Source organism: Numenius arquata, chromosome 3 (assembly GCF_964106895.1).
Source record: "Numenius arquata chromosome 3, bNumArq3.hap1.1, whole genome shotgun sequence".
Lineage (NCBI taxonomy): Eukaryota > Metazoa > Chordata > Aves > Charadriiformes > Scolopacidae > Numenius > Numenius arquata.
The window spans coordinates 53,806,869-53,825,529 of NC_133578.1; the positions used below are offsets into that span (position 1 = coordinate 53,806,869).

Here is an 18,661-nt window from a genome sequence, read left to right on the forward strand (position 1 = left end):
CAGGCTGAACAACCCCAGCTCTCAGCCTGTGATGCCCTGGTGCTCGCCCCTCTGTGCCAACACCTTCCTCCACCCTTGCTCTTGTCCTTCTCCCACGGCTCTGCTCCGTCCCCCTATCACTCCTCTTCCTCCTCACTCTCCAATTCTTACAACCGCTGTCCTGCCCTTTATTCCTCCATGAATAAATCAAATTCCCTTCGCTTCCCCCTGGCTGTGCAGGCACACACAGCAGACCTTGTCTTGCAAGTGCCGAGAGGAAACCTACAGTCAGCCCTTTTATTTGGAGACCAACCGCAGAGAGATTTCTGTGGCTCTGAGCTGGAACATGCCTGGCCTAGATGGGATTTTTTGATGTCAGAATTTAACAAGTCTCTACCGAGCATGTACAAACTGCAAAGACAGTAGTGTTTAGACATGGTCCAAATTTGGGAATAATTTCCCAAATGTGTTGAAAAGCAAATTTCTGGTGTTTGGTTGACTCCTCTTGCCAAATTTTTGCTCTTTGCTTCCATGTGTGGAGGTAAAACATCTTCTCAGAGAAATGTTTGAAGGAATTTTGCTTACCATAGACAAAATAACATATTTTCTCCTAACCTTGCTCTTGGATACAGATGTACCATTCTTGATAAAACTTGCAAAACAAAAATAAACCGAAACAAATAAAGTCAGCCCGAGGCTGATACCCAGCGTAGGAAATTTCAGCTTGATACATTAAACTTTGGCAAATGTATAAGCAACTGACAACAAGATATAATAATGAAAAAGTGTTGGGTAATCTCTGCACCTATAATTCATAACTCCTACACGTTTTAAGATAATGGAAATTACTCATGTTCATCAGGAATTGAATAGATGCCTCTGTTATTACTTGTATTATTCGGTTAGCAACAGCAGCCAAATGTATGTCTAACTGACTTTCATTAACTTCAGCAGTATACCTGGCAGAATTAAAATCTATTTCAATTCAGCCCTTCCGTATTTTTGTCCTGATGTACCGCATACAAACCTTAACCACGATACCATCTTTAGGGATAATAAACTAAATCAGCAATGCATTTCATTTGTAGGGATCATCACATATGAGACACTTCCAGGTATGCAAATGTCTCAGGCAAATATCGAGCCACGGCTCTAAATGAAACTTTCAGAGATAAAGAATTATCTTTTGTATTTTAAAGGTACATTTTGTCCTAATAAAAAAAAAAAGAAAGTGTAATAGCTTTGGCTAGAAAGGCAGAGTGGTAAATTTTACCCTGTTCAGGAGGCCAGCATGAAGTGACACTGAATTTCTTAGGGCAGTTAACATCCAGAGCCAAAGCTGGGAATGTAATGTTTCTTTGGCCAAGTTTCATAATTTTTTGGTGGTCCTAACTGTCAGTATAGCATCATTAGCTTTGCTTATGGTGCTTGGTAGGCATGTCTTGTGGAAAAGAGACCCTCAAATCAGCAAGGTGCTCAAGGCATGCATTTTACTTTTAAAAGCTTCAGCTACTTGCTGAATAGCAGGGAACAAGACCTGCTCTAGGAGCACTGCCAGCGCCGGGCTTTTATGCCAGGTATAAAGGCCATCTTTGAAACTGGATGAGTGACTGGTCAGATGTCCCCCTCTAGGCGGGGGTCACGACTTTCTGAACGTAACTCCTCTGGAAAGCCGGATAATGCCATTCTTGCCGAGCAGGAGGTTCCTCCAGAACCCCCTCTGCCCGCCCCACCTGCAGCATCCCCCTCTGCAGCCACCCATACTCACTCCTTCTGTTGCACAACAACAAACACAAACCAGCTTCGTTTTCAAGCTGCTTCACCTCCTTCACCTCTTAGGAGGCTGCTGCTTGTGCTCTGCCTGTAATGCCAGCCTTTTATTGTCTTCTTTATTAGGCCTCTCTAACGCTATTCTTTTCCATGGAAAATGAACAAAAAAGTTTTGTTTGCTGCAAGTTTTCTGTTGCCCAGTGAAGTTGCAGGCCAAGCTTAGACTTTCTGTTGCATTCATATAAAGCCCAGCATTATAAACTACATACAGTCCAACTGTATGGCCCTGGCCATGTCACAGCAGACACAACAAGCACTGATTGCCTAATGGTGCCCTTAGCTCCTGCCATGCTGTTTCAGCTATCAGGGAGCACCCAGTTCTGTGCAGACTTATTTTGTATTTCATATCTGAGCAAAATAAACAGATAGATGGAATAAAAAATAAATAACCTGCATAAGTCTACGATTCAGAAGCTGCATGGCAGAAGAGGCCTTTGAATCAAAGAGAAACAAAGATGTCCCAGGGTATTTTGGGGATGCTTAGAAGAGGTACCCTTGGAACAAGAGCCTGTTGAAGCAGGATGCCTGTTCATATAATTACATTGTTAAGAACTGATGCAGAAAAGAACCATCCAGTGCCACGTCACCCAAAATTGCTGCCACCTCTCCTGTGGTTCAATGGTCCCATGGGCACCAGTCCCATTCTGCCACATCCCTGAATTCAGTTTATAATACAGAAATGAACACAACTGCACTTGCAAATATTTAGTGAGACATTTTTATGGAAGAGATGGGTAGTTCTATTGTTCTTAGATTAGAAGCATAAAATTTGGGAGTTTGGGGATATGAAAATAAATCTTACTCTGAACTATCCTACCAACATATTTTAGCAAGTTCATTTCAGATCATTGCCAGCTTGGGTTCAAACAGATTTAACATCAGAAGCTTTCTCCCTTTTCATAGATGTATAGATTGATAGATTGGTCCAGGCTGGAAGGGACCTCCAAAGGTCATCTAGTCCGACCTCCCCGCAGTCAGCGGGGACACCCCCAACTAGATGAGGTTGCCCAGGGCCTCGTCGAGCTTCACCTTGAATATCTCAAGGGAAGGGGCCTCAACCACCTCCCTGGGCAACCTGTTCCAGTGTTGCACCACCCTCATAGTAAAGAACTTTTTCCTAATATCCAATCTAAATCTCCCCTTCTCCAGCTTAAAACCATTGCCCCTCGTCCTGTCACTGCAGGCCTTTGTAAACAGACCCTCCCCAGCCTTCCTGTAGACCTCCCTCAGGTACTGGAAGGTTGCTATGAGGTCTCCCCGGAGCCTCCTCTTCTCCAGGCTGAATAACCCCAGCTCCCTCAGCCTGTCCTCATAGCAGAGGTGCTCCAACCCCCTGATCATTTTAGTGGCCCTCCTCTGGACCCGCTCCATCAGGTCCATGTCCTTTCTATATTGAGGGCTCCAGACCTGCACACAGTACTCCAGGTGAGGTCTCACCAGAGCAGAGTAAAGTGGCAGAATCACCTCTCTGGATCTGCTGGCAACACTTCTTTTGATGCAGCCCAGGATGTGATTGGCCTTCTGGGCTGCAAGTGCACATTGCTGCTCATGTCCAGCTTCTCGCCAATCAACACCCCCAAGTCCCTTTCCTCAGGGCTGCTTTCTAATACCTCATCCCCCAGTCTGTATTTATACTGAGGATTGTTTCGGCCCAGGTGCAGGACCCTGCACTTGCTTTTGTTGAACCTCATAAGGTTCATCTGGGCCCACCTCTCCAGCCTGTCCAGGTCCCTCTGAATGACATCCCATCCCTCCGGTGTATCGACAACACCACACAGCTTGGTGTCATCTGCAAACTTGCTGATGGTGCTCTCAATCCCTCTGTCTATGTCTTTGATAAAAATGTTAAACAGTACTGGTCCCAGCACGGACCCTTGAGGGACACCACTTGTCACTGCTCTCCATCTGGACTTCAAGCTATTGAGTACCACCCTCTGGGTGCGACCATCCAGCCAATTCCTTATCCACTGAACAGTCCACCCATCAAATCCGTATCCCTCCAATTTGGCAAGCAGGATGTTGTGAGGGACCGTGTCAAAGGCCTTACTGAAGTCCAGATAGATCACGTCCTTAGGTCGTCCCTTATGTACTGACCTAGTCGCTCTATCATACAAGGCCACTAGGTTAGTCAGGAAGGACCTGTCCCTAGTAAAGCCATGCTGGCTACCTTGAATCATCTCTGTGTCCTCCATGTGCCCAAGCATGGCATCTAGAAGGATCTGTTCCATGATCTTCCCAGGCACAAAGGTGAGGCTGACAGGTCGGTAGCTCCCAGGGTCCTCCTTTCTACCCTTTTTAAAAATGGGTGTGATGTTTCTTCTCTTCCAGTCCGCAGGGACTTCATCTGACTGCCACGACTTTTCAAATATCATGGAAAGTGGCTTGGCAACTACATCAGCTAGTTCCTTCAGGACTCTGGGGTGTATTTCATCAGGTCCCATGGACTTGTATATCTTCAGGTTCCTCAGTTGATCACTTACTATGTCTTCACTTACAGTGGGAGGGACTTTGTCACCTTGGTCACTAACTTGTGGGCCATCAACATGGGAGCTAGGAGGAAAGGGGTTGCCAGTGAAGACAGAGGCAAAAAAATTGTTGAGAACTTCCGCCTTCTCCTCCTCCGTTGATACAAGTTCCCCACTGTTGCTTATCAGGGGGCGTACGTTTTCTTTGATCCTCTTTTTCTGGTTAATGTACCTGTAGAAACCTTTCTTGTTTTTTTTTTACATCCCTTGCCAAATTCAGTTCTAGCTGTGCCTTGGCCTTCCTGACCTCATCCCTACACAGCCAGGCAACGTCCCTATACTCTTCCCAGGATTCCTGTCCCTTTTTCCATTTTCTGTGTAGCTCCATCTTGCCCTTTAGTTTGACCAGCAAGTCATAGCTCAACCATGGTGGTCTCTTGCCCTCCTTGCCCAATTTCCTACATGTCGGGATTGAGATCTTTTGTGCTCTATAGAGAGCGTCCTTAAAGATCTGCCAGCTTTGTTCCGCTCCCTTGTCCTTGAGGGCCATTTCCCACAGGGTCCTATTTACTAACTCCTTGAAGAGTTGGAAGTTTGCTTTCTTAAAATTCAGAGTCCTAACTGTGCTTCTTGTGGGCTTCAAATTTCTTAGGACAGTGAACTGCACTAGGGCATGATCACTGCAGCCCAGGCTGCCTTCAACTTTGACATCCTTGATAATTTCGCTAGCATTTGTGACCAACAGGTCCATTGTTATGCATCTCCTCGAGTAGGGCTGTTAATTTCTTGTGTCAAGAAGTCGTCATCTAGGCACTCTAGGAGCTTCCTGGAGTGCCTGCAGCCAGCCGTGTTGCTCATCCAAGAGATGTCAGGGTGGCTGAAATCCCCCAGCAGGATGAGAGCCTGTGATCGTGATGCCTCCTCAAACTGGAGTAAGAAGGCATCATTGACAGGCTCCACCTGGTCAGGAGGCCTGTAGTAGACTTTTCACAGGTTCTGCTCCTCTTTTAATAAGTTATCAGGGAAAACTTGCCACCTCTTACGACTTTTGAATGTGATGGCAAGGCTGTTCAATCCTGGGCACAATTACAGCCACCGATCACTTATACAACAAACATCAGCTCCAGCCAATGCCACCTCATCACCCACTTGACTGCAGCGTGAGGCTCAGGGTTTTGCTGTGTTCGCTGGTGCTTTAGGCCAAGCGTTCTCAGTCACATCCTCCAAATCTTAATGGAGAAATGGCACTATTAGGAGCTCTCCTCCCCATGTAGATCTCTTTCCTTAGCCCTGCTAGTTCTGCAAGTCACCTGAAGGACTTGGCCACACAGAAATGGATACTTGGGGAGCACTCAGGAACTCGTTAAGCACACTTATCCTTAGCCATGACTTGGCAGCCATAGGCTGGAAATCTTTTCCCCGAGATTTCCAAACTTGCTTTTTGCACAGCTCCCATCTCTTTCTAACCATGACTCTTCCCTAAAATTCCAGTAAACCCATGCCACATCCCACTAAAAAGGTCCTGCAAAGCCCTGTCTGTGCTCTGTGATGCTCCTAGCTTTAGAAATGTTTGCGTTTGTGTGAAATCACTCGGCGCTTTTACTGCGCAGTGAGAACGAGCCAAAGCCAGGAACACAGGCTACAAATCCAGAAGGTTTAGTTCCCCTTCGGAGAGACTCAGAGCTGAATTTTAAAATTTGCTGGACATTTGGGTTATAGTTGGGGCTTTTCTGTAGTTGATAACCACATAGCACATGTTACATATGAAGTCCTCTTGCATCCTTCCAGCATTTAATGCATTTTGGAAAAAACGGCCTTTGGTGAAATATGTCACTTAATCCCACCTTCATCCCACTCCAGCCTGGTTTGACTCAATGTCAGGGTTGTGAATGGGTGGCCAGCACCCGTCAAAGGGCTGGGGGGACTTGGGGTGGCACAAGGGCAGCACAGTGATTGCTGCCTGACAGTCTGCATCAGAAACACCCAGGCCTGCAGCTTTCTCTTGGCAGCTCTGTCTCACTGCCTGGCTCTGATTACCCTCTTGTTGCAGTTCTTATTACATAACTCCTTTGGATTAAAAACACTTGGTTTCAGCTTCATGCTGGGCTTTCCACCTGCCTCTGTCCCTATAAAATCAGGGCAACAAGAGGAGCAGGTGCTGGGGCACTTAGTTGTGATGAGAATCACAGAGTTGTAGGGGTTGGAAGGGTCCTTTGGAGATCATCTAGTTCAAGCCCTGTGCCAAAGCAGGTTCACCTGGAGCAGGCTGGACAGGAATGCATCCAGGTGCATTTTGGGTATCTCCAAAGATAGAGACTCCACAGCCTCTCTGGGCAGCCTGTTCCAGGGCTCTGTCACCCTCACCGGAAAGAAGTTTTTCCTCATGTTGTGACAGAACTCCCCATGTTCAAGTTAGTGCCTGTTGCCCCTTGTCCTGTCACTGGGGACCACAGTAAGGGAGCACAGCCGTTCTCTCTGGGATCACATGTGGAAATGCTCCTAGTGCGGTGCTCCCAGCTGGAGGGCTTGGGACTGTGGGGAGGCAGCAAGTGGGTCCCAAGACAATCTTTTGTTATTTCTGTGACCTACAAGGGCTATTTATTTTCTCTTCTTTCTTCCTCACACACATTTCTATCTCTCCAAATTATCCGTCTGGCTTCCAGTCTTCAGTTCCGCTCCTTCTAGTATTGGTGCATGTGCTTAGCTTTGTGTTTGGCATTAGAGATGGCCCCTGCAAAGGTTTAAGGATGTGTGTAGGTATTTGGAGGTTTTGCAGGTCTTAGCCCAGATTTCTTTATGGGCAGTGCCTGTATGGATGCTCGTGGTCTATAAGGAGCCCACTAGCTGCTGTTGTCTTTGAGGAAGCCATTCCCTTCGTTGGTTGCAGATGTTATTTTGGTCTTTGACAGATTCTACCAAGTATGTAAATCCCTGATAATCATGGATTGCAACATGTAAGAAAAGGTAAGATGGTTTATTTGTTAAAGATGTGCCTGAAAGGTCTGAATGCTAAAAAAACACCCTGCTGTAGTAAATCACCTGCCCCTTGGTATGTGACAACCCTTAGGATGCTTCCTGTACTTAGCTTCTCTGTCTTCACATTTGCTCTTTTATGTTATTTGTTTTTTATGTGGCGTTCTGTTTTCCTGCTGTTACGGATCCTGCCAGCATAAGGAATGGTATTGCTGGTTTCCGCTTTGACTTGGGGCAAGTTGCAACCTCTTTATCTCTCCCATCCCTGCAGACGAGGGGTGCCTGTAAGACCCTGTCTATGTGAGGTCCTACAGATTTGGCCCAACTGGAGTTTTCCTCCCTTTGCTTCACTGCACTTCACTCACCCACATCAAACAGCCCTGAAATTGTTGCTTAGTTGGATTGCAGTCCTGCTGCCTACAAAGGAAGAGGATACACAGAATTAGGTCCTAAGTTTTTTGAACTTACTTTGAAGGAGAAGGATTATATTAAACAATCTGTTTAATATAAGGAATGTATTAAACAAACTGCATGTGAAACTCACGAAGAGCAGACCGTTGAAAATCTGATAAGATTTCAGTGGGGAATACAGCCTAAAAATCAATGACACGGCATGTCCAAAGGGTGGATCTAGAAATAGCAAATGTGGTAACTGTTGAGATGTATCGCGTTCCTGGGACTGGGTCATATGCAGCGAGAGCACTCCAGGCATGGCCACCTACCCCTCTGGGGACAAGGGTCCTGCCGCTTCCCAGCATATAGCCAGCTGCTGCACCCACACTGCACAGGGATTTCCAGGGATGCGTGTTTGTCTGGGAGAGGCTGGGAAAGCAATGAGCGGGGTGAGAGACTGCTTGTGCCAAATTTACTTGATTTTATTTTCTTACATGGCATTCCTGTTTTGATAGGAAGGCAACCAGAACTGGAACTGAAGGTGGCTGGGATCTCAACACCACCCGTCGTCCAAAGTGCTCCCCAGAGCAAGGGCAAGCAAGGCGAAGGGTGTGGAAAAACATCTGCCCACAGAATCTCCCTGGGCTCTTCTTGCCCCCTCCAGGGCCAGGGTCTTCTAAGAGGGATAGGATTTGCTAAAGCAAAAGAGACCACTACAGTCCTTGCGACCATTTGATTCGGGCTCTAAAAAGCTGCCTGCAGTCATCTGAATTAAATCACAAGTGGTAGTTTGTAAGCAAGATTGATATATTTTGCTTTCTTGGTTATTGCTCCTTTCCCACGTCCAACGACTGATGTAATATATGGACACGTTCAGCGGTGGAAACATGCTGGCGTAGGCAAGTGGATCAGGCTGAGGCTCCTAAGCTCTGCAATACCACCATTTTCCCCAGTTGAGAAATACCATGGACTAGTCATAGCAAGACTTCTTGTTTTGGCTTCTGGAGCACACATTCTTGGGGTTGTCAATTCCTGCAATATTTATTTTGAAGACATAGCTCCTGGATCCATGTAACTAGGTGCAAATCGCAGCCCTCTCTCACTTGCCACCCCCTCACCCCTAAAAGTTTATTGTCTTCTTGTTGAGGGAGAAAAGTTCGAAGAAATTGAACCACGGGGCCGAAGCCAAGTGGGGATCAAAAATGGGCTGGCATTTGGGATATCCCCCATCCCCGTGATTTTTAACCCTTCCGTTATTTTTTTTCCCGACGCTTGATGCTGCCACCCGGGCTAACCGGGGAGGGTGGCGGGGAGCCCCGATGCGAAATCCGGCGGCCGAGCGCTAAGAACGCGCGGCAGCGGCCAGATTTCCCTTGAAAAGAGGGAGCTTTTCCACGTCCCCGCTTTTATACCGGGCCAGCCCTCGCTCGGTCGGCCCGTAGCGCTGCTCATGTTTTCCACTGGGGGGGGGGGGGGGGGGGAACGAGAGGGGGGAGACCGGGGCGGAGGAAGAGGAGGAGGGCGGCGAGGAAGGGGGTGGTGGGGGGGGAAAGTTGCTTGAATTTGCGAGGGGCGAGAGCCGGCGGCGGTGGCGCGCCGCCTCCTTCCACTGGCTGGGGGAGCTGCCAATCTGTGTTGTAATCCTGCAGGAATTTCTGCGGGGTTTAACTGGGAGCCGCGCCGCCGCCGCCGCGCACTCGGGGCGGAGGGAGGGCGGCGGAGCCGGCAGCGCGCAGCCTCCAGCCCGGGCGCCCCAGCGCCGCGCAGCATCGGGCCCGCCGGCCAGCGGCGGAGCGGAGCGCGGAGAGGAGCGGAAAGAGCGCGGCGGGGCCGGAGGGCGCCCGCGGCCCTGCCCCGCGCCCCCTTGGGCGCTGCCGCCCCCTCGGTTTCTCCTTTGTGCCCGGCCCCAGGCGGCCGCCGCCGCGCCGGCTCCGCGGGAATAATGCGGGGCGTGTGGCTAGCGCTCACCGTCAGCTTCGTGGCCTGCGCCTCCGGGCAGCCGGTGAGTACCGGGGCGAGCGGAGGGCAGATAGGGGGGGCGGCAGCCCCGCGGGACGGGATGGGACGGGACGGGACGGGGGCGGCCACCGCCGCCTCGGCATCGCTGCCCGCCGGTTGGCGAGGGCATCTGTTGATAGCTGAGCGCTCTGCGAACACCCCCCAAAAATAAGAGACCTCCACAGAAAAACCTCCACGAAGCCAAGCGGAGCGCCCTGCCGCCCTCCAGCGAGCCTCACCCGAAGTTTGCCGCGACGACCCGGCTGCCTGCCGGCCCCGGAGCACCCCCGGTGCCTCTTTCCCTGCCGCCCCGGAGGGGGGCTGCCCGGCGGCCGTGGGGCGCCCGAGGGGCGGCGGCGCGGGGTTGGGTCCGGGAGCCCTCGGGGCACCGCGTCCCGCGGGACTTTGTGACCGTCCCGACACAGCGCCGGGAGCCACCGGGTCGGCGAGCGGCCGCCCGGGGAAAACGCCGCCTGCCCCCGGCTCCGCGGGCGGTGAGGCTGGAGCGTCTCCTTGCAAGAGCAGCCCACCCCGGCCGGTTGCTAAAAAGAGAAAGAAAAGAGAGGAAAAAAAAAAAAAAAAAGCTTTAACTATCTTTGGCTGCGCGGCTCAGGGCGCCCCAAAACCATGGGGTACGCCGCTCTCTCCTTGCAGGGGTGCGCAGCGCTGCGCGCCTCCCCGCCAGCCGCTTGTCCCGGCCGCGGAGCCGCCTCTCCGCGGAGCCCCCTCTCCGCGGAGCCCGAGCCTGCCGCTGGCCCCTCCGGGCTTGCTGCGGGATGCTCGGGATAGTGCCGCTGTTTACACTTTTTCCGAGCCACAAGTGTATTTGCTAACCGGGGACCTCTGCTTAATGCAATTCACTCGGTTGCCGGGATTTGTACCTCTGGAAAAGCCACTCTCTGGAGAAGCGCTCCCACCCTTCCGCAGAGTGGAGCTGGTGAAGGCCGGCCAGAGGGTTTTGGTCTTTTCCATCACTGGATCTGAGGTTGTCTTGAGGGAAGGGGGCGTGCAAATGACACGGTTGCAGTGTTTGGGCAAATATTAGGAAATAATAAATTGAGGTTTCAGGGTGAAATTAAAAAAACATGACAATTTAATCCAATTAAAATGAGCTGCTCCACTGAACTAAATAATGTCACTAGCTTGGGTTAACTTTTGAAGTTGTCTAGCTATTGTATAAATTAGCCCAGTCGCAGCCTTCGTGAAATCTGGCTCATCGTTAGGGATTTCTAAGGATACAATTGCAAAACACTTTTCTTAGGGACTAATTAAAAAGGGTTGTATAGAACACTGACTCCTGTTTCCGCTAAGTATAACTGCACTGCAGAAACACCCTGGCTAATGAGGTACAATATGCTTTAATTTTATAGAAATGCTGTTATTACGAAGTTCTCTGATGGGGTAGTAACTATTAAACTGCCACAGTAATTAGTAAAGTATTAAGTCTTACGGTTTTTTTGCCTTAGGATGAAGGTGCTGCGGCAGCGGGAGGCGGGTTGTCGGGGCGTATCGGGGCAGTGCGGTTCGGGGGGCAGGGGGAGAGCGAGGCGGGGGGAGCCTGCCTGGCCCTGCCGCAGCACCCTCGCTGCTGCCAGAAAGTTGTGGAGAGACTGGAAAAGTAAAGGCAGAGCAGATTTTTTCCTTTAGTTTGTTTTCTTTTTCTCCTTTTTGTCTTTTTTTTTTTTTTCCCCCTTTTTTCACCAGGCAATGGCTACGTGGTCACTTAAGGTGGGATTTTGTAGACCAGTCTCTGGGAAAAGATCTGATGCCAAATCTGCTGTCTCTGCAGAAGGTTGTCCTGGTCGTAAGAGGAATTTTATGTGGATGATGAAAAAAAATCTGCTGGCTCTCCAGAGCACTGTCAAGTGGTTTTAGCTCTAAATTTCTTCCCCTTTGTTTGATTCTGCTATTTATTATTATTATCTAGGCAAAGCTGTAAGGTAAAAATTTCATTTCTGAAGAAGTAAATTATCCAGGAGTTTTTTTTGAACAGAGGAGGGGCAGGCAGCAGGGGATTTTGTTTCCTAAAGCAGCGAGTTCCCCGCGTTCCCTTCGTGTAACCAGCAAACCTCTTCGTTGGGGTGGGCCAAATAGATGTCAGAGCCGTGTTAAAAATGTACTGGAACTGGGAGCTGCCACTGAACCTGGGAGCGGTTTGCCCGTGCTGGGTGCGCGCTCTGTGTGCCCTGACCTGGGCTGTGGTGCTGCAGATGCATTCTGCTGCACCCTGCCAGCTCCCCTGGGGGAGCAGCCGTTTGGGGACGCGGTGGGGACGCAGAGGGTGTGTGTGTGGGGGGAGACCTGACCTGTTCATGCCGACCTGCGCGTGGTGGCAAGCGTTGCCCACATCAAAGCTGGTGGATCCCAGCCAGGGCTTGCGGGGTGGTTTGCTGCCATCAGTGCGGCGCACGGGGAGATGCCAGATTAGAGTGGGGTCTGGTAACCCCAGTGGGCCTGGAAAGATGTTGGGGGTTCACCCAGGCTTGGCTGAATGGCAAAAAATGTGCTTTTTAGGTACTTTCAAGGTTTCCTGGTTTGCTTTTAGGAGAGGGAAAGAGAGCAACATGAAACTGCTGGAAAGAAAAGGCAAACTCTGTAATAGTGAGAGTTGCCTTTTAAAAGGTTGGGTCCGGTTCTGATGGTAGAGGGAGTCAGCTCTTGCTGATTTTAATAGCACCGGAGAGCAGCGCCAGGTATCCAGCTGTACTTGTCAGCTCCCATTCGGAAGAGGCTGATAAACCTTTCCGTTTCATCCTGGTTTGCAGCAGTGGGACAAATGGTTTTCCAGAGCTCGTGCGATGGTCTCATCCTCTCCGCAAGCCCAAGCGTGCGTTGGGGAACTTTGCTGGCTGGCAGGTTGTGCTGCACACCGCAGCCTTACAGCGCCGTTTCCTAACAGAAGGCTTATCCTGCCTCTCCTCTTCCTCAGTGAGGTTTCTGGAGCCTGGGGACTTTGCTTCACGTCAGCAATGCATGTGTGGGGGTGGTTTTTAGGCTTTCAGTGAAAATAGAGCACTGGGGCATCAACATCAACTGGGTGGTCTTTCTGTTTCTTCTGTAAGTGTCTGAGCACTGATTTGTTGCCATAAATATTATTGAAAGATGATACAAAGATAATATTTGGTATGTTTTTCAGAAATATTTACTATTTCAGAAGAACAATCCTATAATTTTCCTGCATTTGTTTCTAATGTTTACTTTGATTTTGGAAAATTAATAGTGTGTTGAAGTGGAGGAATGTTGTTTTTTTGAAAAATGCAGCTAGACTTTGGAGATAGTAATTAGAGGAGAAGAGAGATGAAGGGCTGAAGAGATAGGTGGCGTTTCAGATTTATATGCCATGTGTATCTCTCCTAAGCATGTTAAATCTGCATTGCCAAGTAAGTTCCAAAGAAAGGTAGGGAATATTTTAGGCTTGGTTTATTTCCACCCTTCCCCAACTCACGTGAGCTTTTTCTTCTCGCTGTAGAATTAATAAATATCCATCCATTGCGTTTTGTGGCTTGGCAGTGCCTGGAATCAGCCAGCAGCATCTGCCATGGCTGCTCCCCTTGCTCTGGCTGAACATCTGTGTGCTCCCATCCAACAGCTGCCTGCACTGCCCTGCACTGGAAATTCGGGGGAGCTCTGGGTTTTGCCACCAGTTTTGGGTATTACAATTCTGGTGCTGCAATAAAGCCGCCCCTTTTCTGGATGTTCTCAGGAGCCACTTTCTGGGAATAGATTTCCCTCCCAGGTTAGCTTATCTTTTAAAAATTAAAGAACAGATGATTCTTGACCCGAGATCAAACACTGAAGCAGTTTCTCTATTTAATATCTTAGCCCCGAGGTCTGCATTGGAACTGACTTAATATTCAGGCCCAGAGTGCAGAGATGTTTTCTCTGCATTTTTTTTTAGATCCTTATCGAGGAAGTAGATGAGAGCCTCGTCTTTAGGAACAAGTTGGGACAAATATCTTGGGGTTTGAAGTCGGGTACTGGGATTGTGGTTCTTGGGCAGATGATACCTCTGTGGTAGGTTTGAGGCAACCGCTGTAGCTAATAGGTAAAGATGGTGGACTTTGGAGAATGAGCTGTAAGCCTTGGGTTTGTTTGAAGTTTTGACGGATCTAAGTCTCTGTGGTCCTAATCTTAAGTGTAATCTCAGGATGACCAGATCAAGGCCTAATTTCTTGACTTGCAGAGGTCAAAGTCTAATTTCTTGGCTAGCAGAAGTGCGACTTATGAAAAGCCCCACTTCAAACACAGATCTATGATCTAAAGCCTCCGGAGGGGATGGTGGAGAGCTACCTGCTGTCCTTGGTGGGGAGCATGGCGTTTCGGCAGGGAATCCTGGGCTTGGAGGGGAGCTTCTTCCTCCCCGCAGCAGCTGAACTTGCTGCGGAGCTCCCAGTCATTTGCAGAGCTCTCTGTTCGCCCTGCTCTTTGTGGCCAGTTGCCTTTATAAAACGTCAAGCAGCGACATAAGGATGGCATTTATTGATTACATTATCTCACCAAATTTACTTTTGCCATTGACCAGTTTAAACATTTTCCTTATGGTGAAGAATTACAGGCTTTAGTAAGGCTCAGCGGCTGAACAAAGGGCTGTTGTCTAGTTACGGAAAAGTGCTCTTTTGTCTTCTCAATAGATTTGACTGACTATGATTTTTAACAGAAATGTTGTGTTTGAGACTGGCAAGCTTATTTGAGGCCCCATGTAAGACCCTACTTGAATGTAAGTCATAAAGATGCCCTCTGTGCTGCTGCCGCCTTTGAGAGAGGATGCACAAGTCACGAGCAAGCAATTTGGTCCTCATTCAAGTTGCTTTGCTCTCCGCGTTGTAGGAAGTATGAGAGAATTCCTTCAGGCTGTTCTGCGAACAGCTTGTCGTTTGGTTATCTTTGGTTCATGCTTACAAGACGATAATAAACTGCCATCTATAATCTTTTGAGGACTATTAATTTATTCATAGGTTACATGGCACTATTCAGTGACTTGGGAGCAAGATTTCTCTTGCTCACATTGAAGTATAATTTGCAATCTCTCGAGTAAAGGCTGCATTAGTGTTTGACCCTGTAATAATGACAGCTCTCTGTATGTATGTTGTTTTCTTGATTAGCTCAGCCTTGAGGGATGCTTTCAAAAGCATACTAGATATTTAGGCAGAAATACAAAATACGTGTAATCCTCAAAAGCATTGGAAAGCTGGTTGCAGTAGGAGCATTTAACAACAACTTGCAACGAGTGCTTTTGCGCTGCACAGATTACTTGTGTTGTCGTCTCAAGTAGGGGGTTCATTTAAAGTGAAATAATGACTAATAGGGTGGTGATGAATCTGCAGAACTTGGCCTTGTCTGTAGATAGGCTGTTAGCGTGTCGCTTAAGCCGTGCTTAACTAAAGCCTGAGCTGGACACTCCATGTGAAGTCACTATTTTTAGTTTATATATAAACAACTTCTTCAGAAATCTCCTTTCTAAGCTAAATTGTTTTGTTCCAAAGGTGAATTGATTTGGGAAAGTTCAAATAAAAACCTGTTTGGCTGCGTTTGAGTTGTGAGCGTGAAGATAAATACATACTTTGTACTCTTATTAAGGGTGAGGAGACAAAGGGACTTGCAGAAGGTCAAAGAGCCTGTGGTATATGCAGGAACCGAATCAAAGTGTTCGGAAACCAGCATTGTGATTAACAACCGGAATGTGTTGTCTGTATTTAAATATCATGTTGTCAGACATGTATTGTTCCTGCTTGATTAACCATAATAAAGCATAATTTTCTCTAGAGGTCCTTCGACACTAATGGAGGTCGCTTGTCACCTTTCAGATCAGTGTGAAGTGGCCTGTCCTTATTTTCTGAAGTGTATTGCAGAAGTGTAACCATAATGGTCTCTCAGAGCTGTAGAAAACAGTGTTCCTAAAGCAATACAGCCTGGGATGTGAGGTACTTCTCGGGGAGCAGTTGGGTGCATGACTGCTGTGGCCTCTAGATGAAGGATGTTTTGAGAGAAGAAAAAATGTAATGTGCTTGCTGCCCCATGAATGAATAACCTAACTGGGTCTTCCATCTCTCCTACCTGCCCCAGGATCCTCTTAGGTATGTCTGCTGATGTGCCTCCATTAGTTATACAAATAGAGGTAAGCTTTCCTCTTTCTCTGGGCTGAGATCCATTAATTCCAGCTGTGGTGACTTTGCAGTACCTGCAGGAACATCTGGCTGGACACAGCAGCTGGAGGGCACAGCTGTGACCAACCAGGCTCTCTGTGCTTGATCTCTTTTGGCTTTAAGAGCTGAGTCTTGATTGCTTTTTGGACTGAGGTCTGCAGGGGAAGGCTGATGCTTCTTCCTCTGCTCCGTTGTTTATCCATACTCACTCTGGGTGTGGAGATCCCAGAATCAGTGCGTCACTTAAACTGATTACCAGGTGAAAGCCTCCACAAAGCCTTTCCTTTCCAATCCCTTTCAAGTGTTGTGCAGATTCACGTTCAAATAGGCGGGCGCGGAGGTGTGACATTGATGGTGTTCTTGTTATTTAAAATGGGAAACCTGCAAGGGAAGCAAAGCGGAAAGGTGAAGCTAGTTCAAAGTAATGGAAATGCATCATCGTTGGGACATCTGAAAATGGAGCTTCTGTTGAATATAAATTTGTGACATTGAATAAATAAAAATAGGTATGGCTTAGCCCTATAAATAATAATAGTGTGTAGCTCCTGCAGCAAGGGTGTGCATAGAATAACGTTGCTGAGAAGCATGATTCTGAGTTTTCTGTGGAAGGAGGGTTGCGGAACATCCAGGTTCTGTCCTGGCCGTGGGGCTGTGTGGGGCACTCGGTACTTGCCACTGGTGGCAGTGTGAGCACAGTGAATGGAAATGTGTGCACAGCAAGGAGAAAGAGCATCCACGAATAGGGTATGCAAAATATGGTTGTGTTGGTAACTGGCTTGTGTAAGTCTCATTGAAAGAAGGTGAAAAGTTCTCAAGAACTGCTGTGGCAGCATACGATGTTAGAAGATTAATGCTTTAGCATCATTAGTGACTTAAGCATCATGTAGCATGTGGAACTCGCAAATCTCTTCCTGCGTGGTAGAACAAGAAAGAATACTAGTCCTGGAGGTAGATAGGAAAAGTTACTGAAGTGCCACAAGTATCTTCTAAATTTGTGTCTTTGCTGGAGTTGCTTGTAATTTTCCAGTCATGTGCTCTGATTATTTCTCATCTGTGAAGGCTGATTTTTTTGAATGTAACATTTTAAATGTCTTGAAATGAAACTTTTTGGAGTACATTTGAAATGACATGTTCCTAGAGACTGTCTTCTACAGAACATTCACCACTGAGCTCTCTGCAGCTGTTGCAGTTCTAGCTTGGGAGGTCTTTGAAACTTCGTGTGTGTGTGTGTGTATTTTGTATAGATCTTTATTCTACATAGATCTCTATTTTACATATATTTTTTATTTTTTATTCTTTTGTTTGTGTATCTTTTATAAAAGTCAGTGTGTCTTTCAAGAGTCAGGAAAAGAAGTGCCGTGCAGAACATGAGGAGGACTCATGTCATGTTCAAATAAACAGAACAAAATTGCTCTCAAAATTGTCTTAATAATTCTCCTGGCCTGAATTTAGGATAGGAAGAGCAGCTTCTCTGACCTTACTTACTAGGCAAAAAAGCCCTAAACAGAAGGTGGTCTTTACATATCGTTTTGCTCTTGTTTCGCCACTTGTGATTTGATACAGCAATTTCGTAAGTTTTCCTCCCTAAGTGTGGTTTGACCCTCCGTAGCTCCCACAGGTGCTTTTGGTACAGCATTCCCTCTGCCCTCAAAGCCCTGGTAAGGGGACAGGCATGTTCGTCACTGTGAAATGTGAATGACTGGGAAAAATATTGTTCCAAAGAGAAAAAGTGGGAATAATGGTTAATGTAGGTCTGGACCTGACCAGGTCATGCCAGAACTTGTTGTGGTCTGAAGGGACTCCTGGCTCAGCTGAAATTGTCTGTGCATGATGAAACTTGGGCTGATTGAATTTGTCTTTTGACCAAACCACTTTGGTGGACATGTCTGTCTACTGTGTGAAACATGGCAGAGGTCTCCAGAAGTTTCCAGAGAGTTTGGCAGTGAGCGGGAAGTGGTTGAGGAAGCTCCTACCAGAAGAGTAGAAACTGTTCCTCCCTGCAGAGAGGCATAGAGCATCCGTTGGGGTGCGGAGGGGAGGGATGACATGAGGGCATTGAAGAAGCAGCAACTCTGAAAACGGACTATAAAAAGGTATATTGATGCCCTTTAACAGCCTTATCTCCAACATTGAAAAGTGATTGGAAACCACGTTGCAGCTTAATGGCCTGTCTGTGCAGGGTTTGAGGGGTGAGGAAAGTATGTGCCATGGCCACCTATCAAAAACAGACTTACCTCCTTAAAGCGCACGGGTACAGTTGTTACTGGCAGGGACAAGATGTTAAAGCTGAGTATGACTGGCTGTGTCTCCAGTCGTGTTGCATATCAGAAATGCTTTTCTCTCTGGTGGCATTTCGCCCAAGCAGCCACGGCCAGTTGAAGAGCAGGGCTATGTTCTGCAAGGGAGTATCTCTGTGCCTTTGCTGAGGTTCAGGCTCAGTAATAAATAGCCTTTCTGCTGGGATGGGGAGGCAGAGGTGTGCCGGTGCCACCACGCTGGGGCTCACCAGATGGAGGGAACTTCTGAGCTCCTGGTAACGCAAGAGCATTGGGTCTAAAATGGTTTGAGACAGTACTCTTAATAGTATTGCTGTGCTGAAAATGCCACTTCTTGTCTCTTTTGTAACTGTAGGGCATTAGAAAGGGGAAATGACCTTTCTTTCCTTTTGTTCCTGTTCTTACTGTGATTCAAATCCTGAAAAGCTTATTCTGCCCTTGGCTGGTTTGGGGTTTTGTGCTTTCACTAATGCTGCTTTCTTGACTGCATCTCTCCTATTTAACCAAGAGCTGGTGACTTGTAATCTTGATGTAGGTCTCTTCTGGTGGACACCTGCAGTTGGTCTTCTGCCTGGTGGTGTAAATTGTCTATACAAAAAGCCAG

The 18,661-nt window shown here is 47.9% G+C and overlaps 1 protein-coding gene across 1 annotated transcript in view; it reads left to right on the plus strand.

Annotated features, from left to right (window-relative positions):
- Nucleotides 1-9,339: 9,339 nt before the first annotated feature.
- Nucleotides 9,340-18,661, plus strand: part of SDC2 (syndecan 2) — a 60,630-nt gene continuing 51,308 nt past the window's right edge. Inside the window, exon 1 of the mRNA XM_074145280.1 lies at nt 9,340-9,642. Coding sequence (XP_074001381.1) covers nt 9,583-9,642 — 60 coding nt within the window. The 5' untranslated portion in view covers nt 9,340-9,582. The remainder of the gene's footprint in view (nt 9,643-18,661) is intronic.